Source organism: Bombina bombina, chromosome 3 (genome assembly GCF_027579735.1).
Source record: "Bombina bombina isolate aBomBom1 chromosome 3, aBomBom1.pri, whole genome shotgun sequence".
Lineage (NCBI taxonomy): Eukaryota > Metazoa > Chordata > Amphibia > Anura > Bombinatoridae > Bombina > Bombina bombina.
In genome coordinates this window covers 414,837,263-414,856,874 of record NC_069501.1, presented here as the reverse complement: position 1 = coordinate 414,856,874, position 19,612 = coordinate 414,837,263, and the positions used below count along the sequence as shown (strand labels likewise).

General features: G+C 39.7%; 1 protein-coding gene across 2 annotated transcripts in view; it reads left to right on the top strand.

Moving 5' to 3' along the window:
• The window catches only part of MFSD4A (major facilitator superfamily domain containing 4A), a 173,261-nt gene extending 161,598 nt beyond the window's left edge, over nt 1-11,663 (top strand). For both annotated transcript variants that reach the window (XM_053706614.1, XM_053706615.1), the window contains exon 10: nt 11,228-11,663. In XM_053706614.1, the coding sequence (XP_053562589.1) occupies nt 11,228-11,280 (53 nt within the window). In that variant the 3' untranslated portion in view covers nt 11,281-11,663. The remainder of the gene's footprint in view (nt 1-11,227) is intronic.
• The last annotated feature ends 7,949 nt before the right edge of the window (nt 11,664-19,612 follow it).

Sequence of the window (19,612 nt, the reverse complement as noted above, 5' to 3'; positions counted from 1 at the left end):
CGTGAACTAATGCCCTCTAGTGGTGAAAAACTATCAAAATGCATTTAGATTAGAGGCGGCCTTCAAGGTCTAAGAAATTCGCATATGAACCTCCTAGGTTTAGCTTTCAACTAAGAATACCAAGAGAACAAAGCAAAATTGGTGATAAAAGTAAATTGGAAAGTTGTTTAAAATTACATGCCCTATTTGAAACATTAAAGTTTATTTTAGATTTGACTGTCCTTTTAAAGTTTCATGATTATGATAGGGCATGCAATTTTAAACAACTTTCCAATTTACTTTTATTATAAAATTTGCTTTCTATCTATCTATCTATTGGGTTCTTGTAAAGCACGGCTATTCACCCGTAAGGGTCTCAAGGTGCTGAGGGTTGCAGTTCAGTCGAAGAGCCAGGTCTTGAGGTCCTTTCTGAACTTAGTTAGGGCGGTAGCTTGTCTAAGGTGCAGCGGGAGGGTGTTCCAAGTCTTGGCAGCCAGGTGAGAGAAGGATCTGCCTCCCGCTGTGGTTTTCCTGATGCGGGGGATGACAGCGAGGGCTTGGTCGGCCGATCGAAGTTGTCTGGCAGGGGTGTAGAAGGTAACACAGTGGTTCAAGTATTCGGGACCGATGTTGTGGAGGGCCTTGAATGTGTGGGTGAGAAGTTTGAAGGTTATTCTTTTGTTGATGGGGAGTCAGTGCAGGTCCCGCAGGTATTTGGTGATGTGGCATTGACGAGGGATGTCAAGGATTAGTCTGGCCGAGGAGTTCTGGATGCGCTGTAGTCTCTTTTGGAGCTTGATGGTGGTGCCGGCGTAGAGTGTGTTACCATAGTCCAGTCGGCTGCTGACGAGGGCATGAGTGACAGTCTTCCTGGTCTCGGTTGGGATCCATTTGAAGATCTTTCGCAGCAGGTGAAGTGTGTGGAAGCATGCAGAAGAGACGGCATTGATTTGCCGGTCCATGGAGAGAGATGAGTCCAGGATGACGCCTAGATTTCTTGCATGGTCGGTGGGGGTTGGAGGGTGTCCGAGTGCTGTGGGCCACCAGGAGTTATTCCAGGCGGATGTGGTGGAGGACTTCGGTCTTGTCTGCGTTCAGCTTTAGGCAGTTGTAGTTCATCCAGGTGGCGACTGCTGTCAGCCCTTCGTGGACGTTTCTCTTGGCGGTGGTGGGGTCACTGGTGAGTGAGATGATTAGCTGGGTGTCATCGGCGTAGGAGACAATGTTGAGGTTGTGTCGTCGGGCGATGGCGGAGAGAGGGGCCATGTAGATGTTGAATAGGGTGGGGCTCAGAGAAGAGCCTTGGGGTACACCGCAGCTGATTTCTGTGGGCTTGGAGGTGAAGGGTGGGAGTCTAACTTTCTGGGTTCTGCCGGTGAGGAAGGAGGTGATCCATTCCAGGACTTTGTCGCGTATGCCGGCATCGTGTAGTCGGTTGCGGAGGGTGAGGTGGGAGACAGTGTCGAATGCTGCTGAGGGGTCTAGGAGAATGAGGGCGGCGGGATCTCCTCGGTTGAGTAGGGCGAAGATGTCGTCTGTGGCAGCGACGAGGGCGGTCTCGGTGCTGTGGTTGCTCCTGAAACTGGATTGGGAGGGGTCCAGGGTGTGGTTGGCTTCGATGTAGTCAACGAGTTGCGCGTTGATGGACTTCTCGATGACTTTGGCCGCAAAGGGGAGCAGAGAGATTGGGCGGTAGTTCTTCGGATTTTTGGGGTCAGCCGTGGGTTTTTTCAGTAGGGGTTTTAATTTCCAGTCATCCGGAAAGTGCTGGTTTCGATGGAGCAGTTGATGGTGCTGCAGAGCTCGGGGGCGATGGTGTCACCCGCTTTGTTGAAAATGTGATGCGGGCATGGGTCCGAGGGTGCTCCGGAGTGGATCGATTTCATGATCCTGATGGTGTCCTCTGTGGTGAGGGGGCTCCAGATGGTCAGTGGGGGGTAGGCAGTGGTGTATTTGGGTGAGGTAACGGTGGGAGTAGGTGGGTAGGTGGTGGTGGGTGAGTTCTGGGGCGCGAAGCTGTCATAGATGTCGACAATCTTGCGGTGGAAGTACATTGCGAGGTTATCGCAGAGGTCCTGGGAGGGCGGGATGTCATTGGTGTTGCTGTTGGGATTTGAGAATTCCTTGATGACTGTGAACAGCTCCTTGCTGTTGTGGACATTGGCATTGATTCTATCTTGGATGGCTGTCTTCTTGGTGGTTTTGATGAGGTGGTGGTGGGTAGTGATGGCTTCTTTGTAGGCTGTTTTATTTGTGGGGTTCTTGCTGGATCTCCAGGTCCTTTCCAATCGCCTGCAGTGGCGTTTGGAGTCCTGGAGGGCAGGGGTGAACCAACTAGCCTTGTTGGTGGGTTGGCGGTTGGACGATTTCTTGAGAGGGGCGAGGGTGTTGGTGCAGTCGGTGAGCCAGTGGTGGAGGTTGCGGGCAGAGGAGTTGGCATCTGTGGAGGTAGCTGGGGGGCACTTGTTCAGGGTGGAGTGCAGTTGGTCTTTGGTGATGTTGTTCCAGTTTCTGCGGGGTGGGTGGTGCTGCTGGAGGTGTGCGGTGGGTTTGTTGAAAGAAAAATGTATGCAATGGTGGTCGGTCCGATGGAGTTCGGTGATGTGGTTAACTGAGATATGGTTGCCTGCAGAGAAGATAGGGTCGAGTGTGTGTCCGGCTGAGTGGGTTGGGGAGTTGACGAGTTGCTTTAGACCGATGGTTCCAAGGTTTTCTAAGAGGTTGGCAGTGTTGTGGTCATTGGGGTTGTCTAGGTGGAAGTTGAGGTCACCGAGGAGGATGTAGTCTGTTGAGGGGAGGGCGTGGGGTGCGATGAGGTCGGTGATGGAGTCACAGAAGGCAGGACGAGGTCCGGGAGGTCTGTAGATGAGGGTGCCCCGGAGGGTAGTGTTGGGACTGACCTGGATCTTGAAGTGTAGGTGTTCCAAGCCTGGTGAGTGGTAGTCAGAGCTGGTTGTGACCTGGAGGGAGTGTTTGTGGACGATGGCGATGCCTCCTCCCGGTCGGTTGCTGCGGTCCTTGTGGGAGATCTTGTATCCATCGGGGATGGCGATGGCGATGTCCGGCATTGATGTGGGGTTCAGCCAGGTTTCAGTAAGGAAGGCAACGTCCGGGGAGATGGAGTTGAGCAGGTTCCAGATTTCGACGGCGTGCTTGCGGACGGAGCGGGTGTTGAGGAGGATGCAGTTGAGGTGGTTGCGGTTGTTTTTGCGTGAGGTGACTGGCAGGTTAGTGGTTCGGAGGGAGGAGAAGGCGTGAGAGGTGACTGGCAGGTTAGTGGTTCGGAGGGAGGAGAAGGTGCAGTTGCGGCAGGTGAAGGGTCCTATGGTGTTTGTCGGGATGCGTGGTGGCAGGCAGATGATCTACCGGTGTTGAGATGGAGGAGGGTGCTGGCGTCGTAGTGGCAGTGGTTATGGGAGCCAGGGTTAGTGGTGCTGGACGCGGTCCAGGCGCGGACGGGCGCAGACGGGCTTGACCGCTGCACGGTCGCGCAGCAACTTCCATTAAATAGGTGCTGGGAGGTGTGAGGGCTGGGAGGCGGGGGGCAGGGCAGTGGCTGTAGGAAGAAAGTTAACAAAGGGAGTTACCTGTGATGTGCTGGTAGGCGGGGGGAGGGCAGTGGCTGTGGCATGGGAGAGACAAGCATGAAGGAGAGCAGGCTAGAAGAGGCTGCAGTCTCAGAGTAAGGCAGCAGCAACTTCCATTAAATAGGTGCTGGGAGGTGGGAGGGCTGGGAGGCGGGGAGCAGGGCAGTGACTGTAGGAAGAAAGTTAACAAAGGGAGTTACCTGTGATGTGCTGGTAGGCGGGGGGGAGGGCAGTGGCTGTGGCATGGGAGAGACAAGCATGAAGGAGAGCAGGCTAGAAGAGGCTTTGTCCCCTTGGTATTCTTTGCTGAAAGCTAAACCTATGTAGGTTCATAAACTGATTTCTAAACTGTTAAAGGCTTATCTCAGTGCATTTTGACAGTTTTTCATAGCTAGACACTGCTAATTCATGTGTATCATATAGATAACATTGTGCTTACTCCCGTGGAGTTATTTATAAGTCAGCACTGATTGGCTAAAATGCATGTCTGTCAAAAGTACTGAGATAATTTAGCAGTATGCAGGGACAGGATTATCTATCTTTTTAAACAATAAAAAAAATCATGTAGACTGCCCCTTTAATCTCTAAAATTTGTTGTAATCAGAATATTAGTCTCTCTTTGTTCTCATTCTATCACTCCCAGACTATTGGTCAAACCAAAAAAAGAACCATACTTAAAAAGTAGTATCTTAAAGGGACAGTCTATACCTTAGTCATCTTAAAGTCTTACTTTAGATTAAGCTGCAAATAACCTCCTGCACCATTTCCATATCATGCAGCAGTAACAGTAAAAAAGTAATTTAAAATGACTATTGTTTCTGGTCACTTTGAAAGGGCTTCCAAGCTTTGCCCACTGATGACGTCACGATCTGGGCTGCATCTGCGCTCTCTGCTAAATAGCATTTACAGTCTGTTGAATCCAATTAGTGAGTCTTTTGTAACTTGTAAACCTTTAATGCAGCCCATATTGTGATGTCATCAGTGGGTGGAGCTCAGCAGCCATTTCAAAGTGACCAGAAACAATAGTCATTTTAAAATAACTTTTTTACTATTACTGCTGCATGATATAGAAAGGGTGCAGGAGGCTGTTTGCAGCTTAATCTAAAGTGAGACTTTAAGGTGACTAAGGTGTAGACTGTCCCTTTGATTGTTACAGTACCTATCTCCAGGATAACTGTTACCAGATATCGTAAATTACTGCTATGATTCACCTACTTACTTGTCTTTGTCAGTTATGGATTTCTTTATTCTGCTCAGTCCTGATCTGCTGTTGCACATCAATATAATGATTATAAGATGTATATGAAAAACCTGCAACTAGCTGACGCCTCCAAAACACTGGCAAATCATCTCATTGGATTTTAATCACACTCACCTAGATTACAAGTTTGTGCGTTTGTCTTTTAACGCTGGAAATATGGCACCGCCGCCATTACAAGTCTTGTCGGCATAGCTGTACCGCAAGCCTTTTAGCCTGTAACGCAACATCAGTCCCGCACTCCTAAAAATGACGTTTTTCAATGGGAATCCCATAGCGCTGGTATTACCAGTTTTGCGGTGAGGCTAAAAAGTAGGGATGGGGAATGTGTAAATTTCCGAATTCAAATGTTAGAACGAATGTTATTACCGAAATTCAAATTTTAAATCCGAATGTTAAGAACGAATATTCTTGAAAATTCTATAATCGAATGCTATTTACAGTTTTCGAATGTCACTTTCAAATTCGAATGTTTATAATTATATCGAATGTCCACATTCGAAATTTCGAATGTAACATTCTATTTAACAAATACTATTCAGAAGTTCAATAGTTCATGTGGTAGGGAATCTAGTAAATTGATACATAATAGATACAAATATATCATTTTGAATGTTTCTATATAGAATATTGCATAATTCTAATATTACATTTAAAGAAAGCATTAGAAATACTATTACAAATCATAAAATTCGACACCGAACATTCGAAAATTGAATGTTAGAATGTTATGTAAACATTTGAAATTCGATTCGAACGAACGTGTTAAAATTCGTTTCATTTTTCGAATGTTGCAAAACATTCGCCCATCCCTACTAAAAAGCGAGCGTTACAGCCTAAAATTACAAGATCTGTACCGCCATCTAAAGTCAGTAGTTATGAGTTTTACACTACAAAAGCTGTAGCATAAAACTCATAACTAAAGTGTTAAAAAGTACACCCATAAACTACCTATTAACCCCAAAACCGAGGCCCTCCCGCATCGCAAACACTATAATAAATTTATTAACCCCTAATCTGCCGCTCCTGACATCGCCGCCACTTAAAAAAATTATTAACCCCTATTCCGCCGCTCCCCGACATCGTCACCACTATAATAAACTTATTAACCCCTAAACCGCCACCCTCCCGCATCACAAACACTATTTAAATATTATTAACCCCTAATCTGCTGTCCGCCCACATCGCCCCCACTATACTAAAGTTATTAAGCCCTACACCACTGCCACTATAATAAACCTATTAACCCATAAACCAAAAGCCCCCATCAACTAAATATATTAAATTAAACTATTAACCCCTAAACCGAAAGCCCCCCACATCATAATAAACTAATTTAAACTAGTAACCCCTAAACCTAACGCCCCCTAACTTTATATTAATATTACAATTTCCCTATCTTAAATTAAAAAAACTAAGTTTAAACTAACAATTAAACTAATATAATTATTAAACTAAAATTAAACTAACTACCAATTAAATACAACTAAACTACACATTAAAAACATCCTAACACTACTATAAAAATTACAAAGTAATTACAAAAAATAAAAAAATACTAAGTTACAAAAAATAACAAACACTAAATTACGGAAAATAACAAATGAAATTATCAAAAATAAAAAAGAATTACACCTAATCTAATAGCCCTATCAAAATAAAAAAGCCCACCCAAAATAAAAAAACCCTAGCCTACAATAAACTACCAATGGCCCGTAAAAGGGCCTTTATCAGCTTTTACTAGTAAAAAAAACACAAAGACCCCCCCCCCAACAGTAAAACCCACCACCCAACCAACCCCCCAAAATAAAAAACCTATTTCTAAAAAAAACTGAAAATTGAAGAGGCCGTCTGGATTAAAACTTCTCCAGGGTTAAAATCATTCAAGGGGGACTTAAAAAACTGTAAGTGGATCGTCGGGGGTTAGTGTTAAGTTTTTTAGGGTTTTTTTGGGTGTTTTTTTTTTTAGATTAGGGTTTGGGCTTGTAAAAGAGCTAAATGCCCTTTTTATAGATAGTTTATTTTTTTATTTTGTGAGTTTGGGGGGGTGGGTGTTTGTAATGTTAGTGTGTATTTGTATTTTTTTTTTTCGCTAAAAGAGCTGATATCTTTAGGGCAATGCCCTACAAAATGCCCTTTTAAGGGCCCTTGGTAGTTTGGGGGGTGGGGGTTAGTATAGTGTTAGGGGGGGTTTGTATTTTTTTTGGAGCAAAAGAGCTGTTTATCTCAGGGCAATGCCCTACAAAAGGCCCTTTTAAGGGCCCTTTGTAGTTTATTCTAGATTAGTCTTTTTTATTTTGTGGTGTTTTTTTTAAAGAGTATTAAAATAAGAATAGTCTTTATTTTTTTCGATAATTTTTTTTTGTAATGGCAGTTTTTTTTATTTTTTGTGATTTTAGTGTTTTTTATTTTTTGTAATGGTAAGGCAGGTTAGGTTTTATTTGACAGGTAAGATTGTATTTATTTTAGCTAGGTAGTTATTAAATAGTTAATAACTATTTACTAACTAGTCTACCTAGTTAAAATAAATACAAACTTACCTGTGAAATAAAAATAAAACCTAAGCTGGCTACAATATAACTATTAGTTACATTGTAGCTAGCTTAGATTTTATTTCACAGGTAAGTATGTATTTAGTTTAGTTTATTTTTTTGTAATGTTAGGTTTAGTGTAAGGCAGGTTAGGTTTTATTTCACAGGTATATTTAGTTTTAATTTTTTTATTTTTTTGGAGCAAAAGAGCTGTTTATCTCAGGGCAATTCCCTACAAAAGGCCCTTTTAAGGGCACCCCCAAAAGGCCCTTTTAAGGACCCTTGGTAGTTTTGGGTATGTGGGTTTGTATAGTGTTAGGGGGTGATTGTATTTTTTTTGGAGCAAAAGAGCTGTTTAACTCAGGGCAATGCCCTACAAAAGGCCCTTTTTATTTTAGGGTGTTAGAATAGGAATCATTTTTATTTTTTTGGATAATTTTGTTGTTTTTTTTTGTAATGGTAGTTTTGTTTTATTTTTTGTAATGTTAGGTTTAGTGTAAGGCAGGTTAGGTTTTATTTCACAGGTAAGTTTGTATGTATTTTAGCTAGGTAGTTAGTAAATAGTTAATAGCTATTTACTAACTAGTCTACCTAGCTAAAATAAATACAAACTTACCTGTGAAATAAAAATAAAACCTAAGCTAGCTACAATATAACTATTAGTTATTTAGTTAATAATTGTAAATTTAATTTAGATCTATTTTAATTATGTTAAAGTTAGGGGGTGTTAGAGTTATGTTTAGGGGTAGGGTTAGGGGTAGGGGTTAATAGTTTAATTTAGGTTGTTTGCGATGTGGGGGGCTGGTGGTTTAGGGGTTTATAGGTTTATTTAGTTAATAATTGTAATTTTAATTTAGCTATATTTTAATTATGTTAAAGTTAGGGGGTGTTAGGGTTAGGGTTACGTTAGGGTTTAGGGGTTAATATAGTTTAATTTAGGTTGTTGCGATGTGGGGGGCTGGCAGTTTAGGGCTTAATAGGTTTATTTAGTGGTAGTGATGTGGGAGGCCAGAGGTTTAGGGGTTAACAATTTTATTTAGTTGCGGCGATGTTGGGGAGCGGTGGAATATGGGTTAATAACTTTAATATAGTTGTGGCGATGTTGGGGTGCGGCGGAATAGTGGTTAATAACTGTAGTATAGTGGGGGCGACATCTGGAGCGGCAGATTAGGGGTTAATCGTTTTATTCAGGTGGCAGCGATATTGGGAGCGGCAGATTAGCGATTAATAACATTATGTAGGTGTCGGCGATGTTGGGGGAGGCAGATTAGGGGTGTTTAGACTCAGGGTTCATGTTAACGTGTTAGGTTTAAACATAACTTTTTTTCCCCATAGACATCAATGCGGCTGCGTTACGGAGCTTTTGTTTCAACGATCGCAGGTGTTAGTTTTTTTTTTTTGCTGGCACTCCCCATTGATGTCTATGGGGACAGTGTGCACAAGCACATCAAAACACTGCTTGTATTTGGGTGCGGTATGGAGCTCAAAATCTCCATATGGCCCGAGCAAGCCGGGTTTTTTTAAACTTTTAATAGCAGCGCTATAGGGGGTTAAATAACGCCACTTTTGTGGCATTCTTTACTTTAACTATAGCGCTCAAAACTCGTAATCTAGATGACTGCTTTTTATCTCCAACAACCTTCTTCTCTTCTTGAATTTAGTTTTTTGAAGTGAGACCATGTCATGGTTAGGGCTAACTGAAGTGATGATTTCATTTATTCCAGTTGAGAAAATAAATAAATAAATATAAACAGTATATAAAATTATATATATGTTCATTTATTAAAATATATATTCTTTAATGAAATACATATATATATATATATATATATATATATATATATATATATATATACATACAGTATATGTGTGCCCTTTAAGAAAAAATAATTGGTATATGTATATGTATATGTCTGTAAAGTTTGGAAGTGTAATAGAGTACTCAGGGGCAGAACTACCATTGGTGCAGCAGGGGCAGTAGCACAAGGACCCAAGTGCTGGGGGCCCATAGCAGTCAGTCTATACATAGGGATGTGCAGAATATGTATACTCCTAATGCAGAGAGCCATTTATTAGCACAAATTGCAGGTCCACCTATCTATTTATAATCAAAATGATTATACAGAGCAGCATGTATATTATTTCTTGTGATACTATTGAGTTAAATTTGGGCTGCTCAAAAAAAGATTTTCACCAAGGCCCTGTGTTGAGTAGGTCCACTACTAATTCACTATTATGGAGTTGCCATGATGGGGTTAACTGGAAATGACAAATATGTACAACTTCATTATATCTCCAAGGATATGTCTGTTACTTTTATAATTATATAAGTATCAAGAATCTTGAATGGGAATATTTATTGGAAAGTAAAAAATCTGTTTTTAATATTAACAAGTTTTGTTCTAATACATTGGTGAGTGGATAGCAAGGATTCCTTACAAATAAACACATACAAGTTTCCATACAGCAAATTTTAAATTAAAAAAAGGATGTCAGTTCTAAATTATTTTGAAGTTATAGATAGGGCTCTATTCACAAAGAAAGGAATTGCAGGTGAATTTTAGGTGATTTAAAATCTTTACTTAAAGGGATACTAAACCCAATTTTTTTTCTTTCATTATTCAGATAGAGCATGCAATGTTAAGCAACTTTCTAATTTACTCCTATTATCAATTTTTCTTTGTTCTCTTGCTATCTTTATTGTAAAAACAGGAATGTAAAGCTTAGGAGTCGGCCAACCTGAGTTACGCTTGCTTATTGGTTGGCTGAATGTAGCCACCAATAAGCAAGCGCTATCCTGGGTGCTGAACCTTAAAATGGGCTGGCTTCTAAGTACTTGGCTATAGAACACTTAAAGGGACATAAAACAAGTTGGGATAGAGACAAAATATAATAATATGTACTTTAATTACTTTACCTGCGAATGTATACTGCAGTGCCTCGCTATTAACCCTTTCTTTTTGATTTCTGAATTGTAATGCTCTAACTTCCCCCACACATTTCCTTCTATGGCTGTATCTATATCTATTGTTGTTTTGGTAGAATGCAAAAATGCATAGGAATTATCTGCTGGAGCATGCCTAGAAGCTGTGAACTCAGTTTAAATGCAATGCCTGTGTATAAGAGGGGGTGGGGTTGGCTGCTCCAAGCAGCTTAGCAATGTAATTATTTTGCTTATTTTTAAAAATTATTTTAAAATACTTGCCAGAAATGTTTAAACAATTTTTTATGCTAACTATTTTTAATTAATTAGTCCTTTTAGCCCTTTCCCTGTGACACACTTTATATCAGTGTATCTCGACTCCACTCCTCAAATGTCTGTAGCTTCTCAGATTCAGATTTCCATACCTTAGCACAGATGAGTCAATCTCAGTGAGGGCCTAATATTCAAAACCATTTAAAGGGCCAGCCCCATAGCCCTTAAAATGACCACACTTATGTAGGACTCACAGGGGTAGCACAAGGTCTTATTGTTAAGTTTATATGGTCAACAAGTGAACCTAATACTTTCAGTATCTTAATATTTTCTCATGATGGCAGAATCTATTTATTGTAACTCTTGCTCATTGATATTATAAGTAAAAGTTCTGGTAGGTTTCCATCCTCTTAAACTGATTAAAAATGATCAGAGTCTGTTAACCTTGGATTTCACATGGATGAAATTTAACAGATATTTGAATCATATGCGCTTTGGCTATGTTAGCAATATTACTAGCCCAAGTATTTCTGAATTTGCCCATGAGTTATTATATGATACTGAATGTATGTAAACAACACCTACATATAAGTAAACATATCCATTCCAAAATAATTATGTGTAGTGACTAAGTAACTTTGTGTTATTTTCTGATCATGACTCCTTTTATCTGCAGATTCTTCAGGTAAAACTCCAGAGCTCGGTACAGATATTCCATATCAGAGGTAAAGGAGGTCATTGCTTGTGAAATAAAGAATTCTAATATGGACTGAACTTTTGGACCACTCATCTTAATCTAAGACCTGGGTTGCCCTTAGCTGCAGGAATGAAAACAAAATCAAGTAGAGAATATAGAATGCAAAGTGTCATGTGCATATGTAAGTGTCGTATAATGTTCAGTTATTAATACCCACTAGCTTTCCTGGAATTACTACAGAAAGCAAATAACCCATTCCAATGTTTGGATACCAAAATGGAAATTACAAAGCAAACCTGTCTGTGGTTCCACTTGACTGCATAGGATTCTGGGTAGATAAAGAGCACCACCACTAATGCACTTTCTAAGCTGTAAAAAAAATGCTTACACAAAAATAAAGGTCAGATTAAATAAAGATCTACCATTTTGTCTGTTTTTTTTTTTTTTTAATTAAAAACAAAATAAGCTGCAAAATTGTTAAGTTTGAGGAACATTGGTGTCCAGTCTACATTTAAAGTAGGTATATATCCTACATAACAAACTTTCTAAAGTTTTTCTTTCCTGTACATCACAACCTTTTTTAAAGGATTACCAAAAGATAATAAAGATAATCAAAGAACGTAAAAAAGCAGAGAATTGCATTGCTGCAACCTCTTACCCAAACATTTCTCAATGAATCTTTCTAGCCAAAGCAATAAATAGCTATTGATAATGAGTGATTGTGATAGAACGCTAACAAATATTTTACACACACACATATATATATATATAGACAGGTATGCAAGTATATTAGGGAATCAAATCACTTTTAGCTGAGAAAGAAGACAAAAACATAATTAATGTAAGAACTTACCTGATAAATTAATTTCTTTCATATTGGCAAGAGTTCATGAGCTGGTGACGTATGGGATATACAATCCTACCAGGAGGGGCAAAGTTTCCCAAACCTCAAAATGCCTATAAATACACCCCTCACCACACCCACAATTCAGTTTAACGAATAGCCAAGTAGTGGGGTGATAAAGAAAGAAGTAAAAAGCATCAACAAAGGAATTTGGAAATAATTGTGCTTTATGCAAAAAAATCATAACCACCATAAAAAAGTGAGCCTCATGGACTCTTGCCAATATGAAAGAAATTAATTTATCAGGTAAGTTCTTACATAAATTATATTTTCTTTCATGTAATTGGCAAGAGTCCATGAGCTAGTGAAGTATGGGATAGCAATACCCAAGATGTGGAACTCCACGCAAGAGTCACTAGAGAGGGAGGGATAAAATAAAAACAGCCATTTTCCGCTGAAAAAAATGAATCCACAACCCAAAATATAAGTTTATCCTCATAAATGAAAAGAAAAACTTAAAACATAAGCAGAAGAATCAAACTGAAACAGCTGCCTGAAGAACTTTTCTACCAAAAACTGCTTCCAAAGAAGCAAATACATCAAAACGGTAGAATTTAGTAAATGTATGCAAAGAAGACCAAGTTGCTGCTTTGAAAATCTGATCAACTGAAGCTTCATTCTTAAAAGCCCACAAAGTGGAGACTGATCTAGTAGAATGAGCTGTAATTCTCTGAGGTGGGGCTTGACCCGACTCCAAATAAGCTTGATGAATCAAAAGCTTTAACCACGATGCCAATGAAACGGCAGAAGTCTTCTGACCTTTCCTAGAACCAGAAAAGATAACAAATAGACTAGAAGTCTTCCTGGAATCTTTAGTCGCTTCAACATAATATTTCAAAGCTCTTACCACATCCAAAGAATGTAAGGATCTCTCCAAAGGATTCTTAGGATTAGGACACAAGGAAGGAACAACAATTTCTCTATTAATGTTGTTAGAATTCACAACCTCAGGTAAGAATTTAAATGAGGTCCGCAAAACCGCCTTATCCTGATGAAAAATCAGAAAAGGAGATTCACAAGAAAGAGCAGATAATTCAGAAACTCTTCTAGCAGAAGAGATGGCCAAAAGGAACAACACTTTCCAAGAAAGTAGTTTAATGACCAAAGAATGCATAGGCTCAAATGGAGGAGCCTGTAAAGCCTTCAAAACCAAATTAAGACTCCAAGGAGGAGAGATTACAAAGCCTGTACAAAACAGTGAATATCAGGAAGCTTAGCAATCGTTCTGTGAAATAAAACAGAAAGAGCAGAGATTTGTCCCTTAAAGGAACTTGCAGACAAACCCTTATCCAAACCATCCTGAAGAAACTGTAAAATTCTAGGAATTCTAAAAGAATGCCAGGAGAATTTATAAGAAGAACACCATGAAATATAAGTCTTCCAAACTCGATAATAAATCTTTCTAGAAACAGATTTACGAGCCTGTAACATAGTATTAATCACTGAGTCAGAGAAACCTCTATGACTAAGCACTAGGCATTCAATTTCCATACCTTCAAATTTAATGATTTGAGATCCTGATGGAAAAACGGACCTTGAGACAGAAGGTCCGGCCTAAATGGAAGTGGCAAGGTTGGCAACTGGACATCCGAACAAGATCCGCATACCAAAACCTGTGAGGCCATGCTGGAGCCACCATCAACACAAACGATTGCTCCATGATGATTTTGGAGATCACTCTTGGATGAAGAACTAGAGACGGGAAAATATAAGCAGGTTGATAACACCAAGGAAGTGTCAACGCATCCACTGCTTCCGCCTGAGGATCCCTGGACCTGGACAGGTACCTGGGAAGTTTCTTGTTTAGATGAGAAGCCATCAGATCTATTTCTGGAAGACCCCACATCTGAACAACCTGAGAAAACACATCTGGATGGAGGGACCACTCCCCCGGATGTAAAGTCTGACGGCTGAGATAATCCACTTCCCAATTGTCTATACCTGGGATATGAACCGCAGAAATTAGACAGGAGCTGGATTCCGCCCAAGCAAGTATCCAGGATACTTCCTTCATAGCTTGGGGACTGTGAGCCCCAGCCTGATGATTGACATATGCCACAGTTGTGATATTGTCTGTCTGAAAACAAATGAACGGTTCTCTCTTCAACAGAGGCCAAATCTGAAAAACCCCTGAAAATCGCACAGAGTTCCAAAATGTTGATTGGCAATCTCACCTCATGAGATTTCCAAACCCTTGTGCTGTCAGAGATCGCCAAACAGCTCCCCAACCTGAAAGACTCGCATCTGTTGTGATCACAGTCCAGGTTGGACGAACAAAAGAGGCCCCTAGAACTAAACAATGGTGATTTAACCACCAAGTCAGAGATAGTCGAACATTGGGATTTAAGGATATTAATTGTGTATAATCCCTGAACCTGTGGTTCAGCATACAAAGCTGGAGAGATCTCATATGAAAACGAGCAAAAGGGGATTGCGTGCGATGCTGCAGTCATGAGACCTAAAACTTCCATGCACATAGCTACTGAAGGGAATGACTGAGACTGAAGGTTCCGACAGGCTGAAACCAATTTTAAATGTCTCTTGTCTGTTAGAGACATAGTCATGGACACTGAATCTATCTGGAAACCTAAAAAGGTGACCCTTGTCTGAGGAATCAAAAAACTTTTTGGTAAATTGATCCTCCAACCATGTCTTTGAAGACACAACACTAGTTGATTCGTGTGAGATTCTGCAGAATGTAAAGACTGAGCAAGTACCAAGATATTGTCCAAATAAGGAAACACTGCAATACCCCGCTCTTTGATTACAGAGAGTAGGGCACCGAGCACCTTTGAAAAGATTCTTGGAGCTGTCGCTAGGAAAAATGGAAGAGCGACAAATTGGTAATGCTTGTCTAGAAAAGAGAATCTCAGAAACTGATAAAGATCTGGATGAATCGGAATATGAAGATATGCATACTGTAAGTCTATTGTGGACATATAATGCCCGAGCTGAACAAAAGGCATAATAGTCCTTATAGTCACCATTTTGAAAGTTGGTACACTTACATAACGATTCAAAATTTTCAGATCCAGAACTGGTCTGAATGAATTTTCTTTCTTTGGGACAATGAATAGATTTGAATAAAAACCCAGACCCTGTTCCTGAAACGGATACGGCATGATTACCCCTGAAAACTCCAGGTCTGAAACACACTTCAGGAAAGCCTGTGCTTTTACTGGATTTGCTGGGATGCGTGAGAGAAAATATCTTCTCACAGGAGGTCTTACTCTGAATCCTATTTGGTACCCCTGAGAGACAATACTCAGAATCCATTGATTTTGGACAGAATTTGTCCAAAAATCCTTGAAAAATCTTAATCTGCCCCCTACCAGCTGAGCTGGAATTAGGGCTGCACCTTCATGTGAACTTGGGGGCTGGCTTTGGTTTCTTAAATGGCTTGGATTTATTCCAATTTGAAGGTTTCCAACTGGAAACAGATTCCTTGGGGGAAGGATTAGGTTTCTGTTCCTTAATTTGTCGAAATGAACGAAAACGGTTAGAAGCTTTAGATTTACCCTTAGGTCTTTTATCCTGAGGCAAAAATCTCCCTTCTCCCAGTGACAGTTAAAATAATCGAATCCAACTGAGAACCAAATAACTTATTACCTTGGAAAGAAAGAGATAGCAATCTAGATTTAGAAGTCATGTCAGCATTCCAAGATTTAAGCCACAAAGCTCTTCTAGCTAAAATAGCTAAAGACATAGATTTAACATCAATTTTGATGATATAAAAAATGGCATCACAATTAAAATGATTAGCATGTTGAATCAAGCGAACAATGCTAGACAAATCACAATCCAATTCTTGTTGCGCTAAATTTTCCAACCAAAAAGTTGATGCAGCTGCAACATCAGCCAAAGAAATTGCAGGCCTGAGAAGATGACCAAAATGTAAATAGGCTTTCCTTAGATAAGATTCAAGTTTCCTATCTAATGGATCTTTAAAAGAAGTACTATCTTCCATAGGAATAGTAGTACGTTTAGCAAGAGTAGAGATAGCCCCATCAACTTTGGGGATCTTTTCCCAAAACTCCAATGTAACTGCTGGCAAAGGATACAATTTTTTTAAACCTTGAAGAAGGAATAAAAGAAGTACCAGGCCTATTCCATTCCATAGAAATCATATCAGAAATAGCATCAGGAACTGGAAAAACCTCTGGAGTAACCACAGGAGGTTTATAAACAGAATTTAAACGTTTACTAGTTTTAGTATCAAGAGCACTAGTTTCCTCAATATCCAATGTAATCAACACTCCATTTTAAATAAATAAGTAGATTTGTTAGTGTCAATATCTGAGGAAGGATCTTCTGAAACAGATAGATCCTCATCAGAGAAGGATAATTCAGTATGTTGTCGGTCATTTGAAATTTCATCAACTTTATGAGACGTTTTAAAAGACCTTTTACATTTATTAGAAGGCGGGATGGCAGACAAAGCCTTCTGAATAGAATCAGCAATAAAATATTTTAGATTCACAGGTATATCTTGTACATTAGATGTTGAAGGAACAGCAACAGGCAATGTACTATTACTGATGGACACATCATCTGTATGTAAAAGTTTATCATGACAACTATTACAAACCACAGCTGGAGCTATAATCTCCACAAGTTTACAACAAATGCACTTAGCTTTGGTAGAACTGTTATCAGACAGCAGGGTTCCAACAGTGATTTCTGAGACAGGATCAGATTGAGACATCTTGCAAAATGTAAGAGAAAAAACAACATATAAAGCAAAATTATCAATTTCCTTACATAGCAGTTTCAGGAATGGGAAAAATATGCAAACAGCATAGCCCTCTGACATAGAAAAAAGGCAAGAGGCATATAGGAATGGGGTCTTAAATAATGAAATTATTTGGCGCCAAGTATGACACACAATGTAACTGAAAATGTTTTGGCGCTAACAACATCCAGAAATTACATACTCGCGTCATTAACTACGCAACCTTGTGCAAGGAACTGTGCGTCAACTAAGACGCAGGAAATGACGAATTTGCGTCATTGGACGTACCTTCGCGCCAAGAATGACGCAATAAACTTTGGCATTTTGTGCCCTTGCAGGCCTAATTTTGCCTGCGAAATCGAAAGAAAAAAGCAGTCAATTTGAAAAAAGACTAAACCCCAGGTAAGAAATTTTTTTCACAAATATGTTTTTCCCCAAATATGAAACTGACAGTCTGCAAAAGGAAATATACATAAACCTGACTCATGGCAAATATAAGTACAATACATATATTTAGAACTTTATATTAATGCATAAAGTGCCAAACCATAGCTGAAAGTGTCTTAAGTAATAAAAACATACTTACCAAAAGACACCCATCCACATATAGCAGATAGCCAAACCAGTACTAAAACAGTTATCAGTAGAGGTAATGGAATATGAGAGTATATTGTCGATCTGAAAAGGGAGGTAGGAGATGAATCTCTACGACTGATAACAGAGAACCTATGAAATAGATCTTCTGTGAGGAAAACCATTGCATTCAATAGGTGATACTCCCTTCACAACCCTCTGACATTCACTGTACTCTGAGAGGAACCGGGCTTCAAAATGCTGAGAAGCGCATATCAACGTAGAAATCTTAGCACAAACTTACTTCACCACCTCCATAAGAGGCAACGTTTGTAAAACTGAATTGTGGGTGTGGTGAGGGGTGTATTTATAGGCATTTTGAGGATTGGTAAACTATGCCCCTCCTGGTAGGATTGTATATCCCATATGTCATTAGCTCACTAGCCAATTACATGAAAGAAAACAGTTGCATAACATTAAATATAGAAAGAAAAATCAAATATAGTGCAACATTGCTTTATGGTACTGGTGAGATTTCTTAGAAAATCTTACAAGTCCAGAGATTAGTCCATAGTGAGCCATCTGATTGTTTAGTCAGCATTTATATCCAATCAATCTCTCTTTTCCTGTTATTGAGTTGTTAATTGGTATAAATGAGCTTGTAGATTCTAAGGGTGCGATTACAAATCAAGAACAGTTGATAACTTGTGCTGTATTATTTTACGTTTGGCCCTGTGCAGCCAATAACACTCTATCTGGAATTACAAGTTATTAGTTAAAATGTTCTGCCAAAGCATAATAACACCCATATTACATATATGGAACACACTTTACATTAAATGGCAAGTGCAAAGTAGTAGTAGTGCCCCAACTTTTGTATTACAAGGTGTTAAAGGATTCCTTTAGTGTGCAATCTGAAATACCCCTTTAACGCTTTTGAAAACATATTATTAAAGGGACAGTCTACACCTTAGTTATCTTAAAGTCTTACCTTAGATTAAGCTGCAAATATCCTCCTGCACCCTTTCTATATCATGCAACAGTAAAAAAGTTATTTTATAATGAATATTGTTTCTGGTAAATTTGAAATGGCTGCCAAGCTCCGCCCCACTAATGACATCACAAACTAGGCTGCATTAAAGACTTCCGGCTAGATTACGAGTTTTGCAGTAAGAGCTGCTCTGTGCTAACTTGCAAGTTATTTCCCCCGCTCACCTCCCTACAGCGCTGCTATTACAGGTTTTCATAAACACGGCGTTAGCAGGCAATAAGTGAGCGTTGAGCAAAATTGAACTCCATACCGTACTCCAATACCAGCGCTGCTGAGAGCTGGTTTTACATGCTCATGCATGACTTCCCCATAGACATCAATGGGGAGAGCCGGCTAATAAAAAAGCCTAACACCTGCAATAAAGGAGCGTAAAGCTTCGCAACGCAGCCCCATTGATTCCTACGGGGAAAGAAAATTTATGTTTACACCTAACACCCTAGCATAAACCCTGAGTCTAAACACCCCTAATCTGCTGCCCCTGACATCGCCGACACCTACATTACACTTATTAACCCCTAATCTGCCATCCCCGACACCGCCACCACCTACCTACACTTATTAACCCCTAATCTGCCACCCCCAATGTCGCCGCCACCCACCTACACTTATTAACCCCTAATCTGCTGCCCCTGCCGCCACCTACATTACACTTATTAACACCTAATCTGCCGCCCCTAACATCGCCGCCACCTACATTATACTTATTAACCCCTAATCTGCCGCCCCCAATGTCGCCGCCTTCTACATAAATTTAATAACCCCTAATCTGCCGTCCCAACATCGCCGCCACTATACTAAAGTTATAAACCCCTAAACCTAACCCTAAATTTAACCCTAACCCTAACACCCACTAACTTTAATATAATTAAAATAAATCTAAATAAAAATTATTATCATTAACTAAATAATTCCTATTTAAAACTAAATTACCTGTAAAATAAAACCTAAACTAGCTACAATATAACTAATAGTTACATTGTAGCTAGCTTAGGTTTTATTTTTATTTCACAGGCAAGTTTGTATATATTTTAACTAGGTAGACTAGTTAGTAAATATTTATTAACTATTTACTAACTATCTAGTTAAAATAAATACAAATTTACC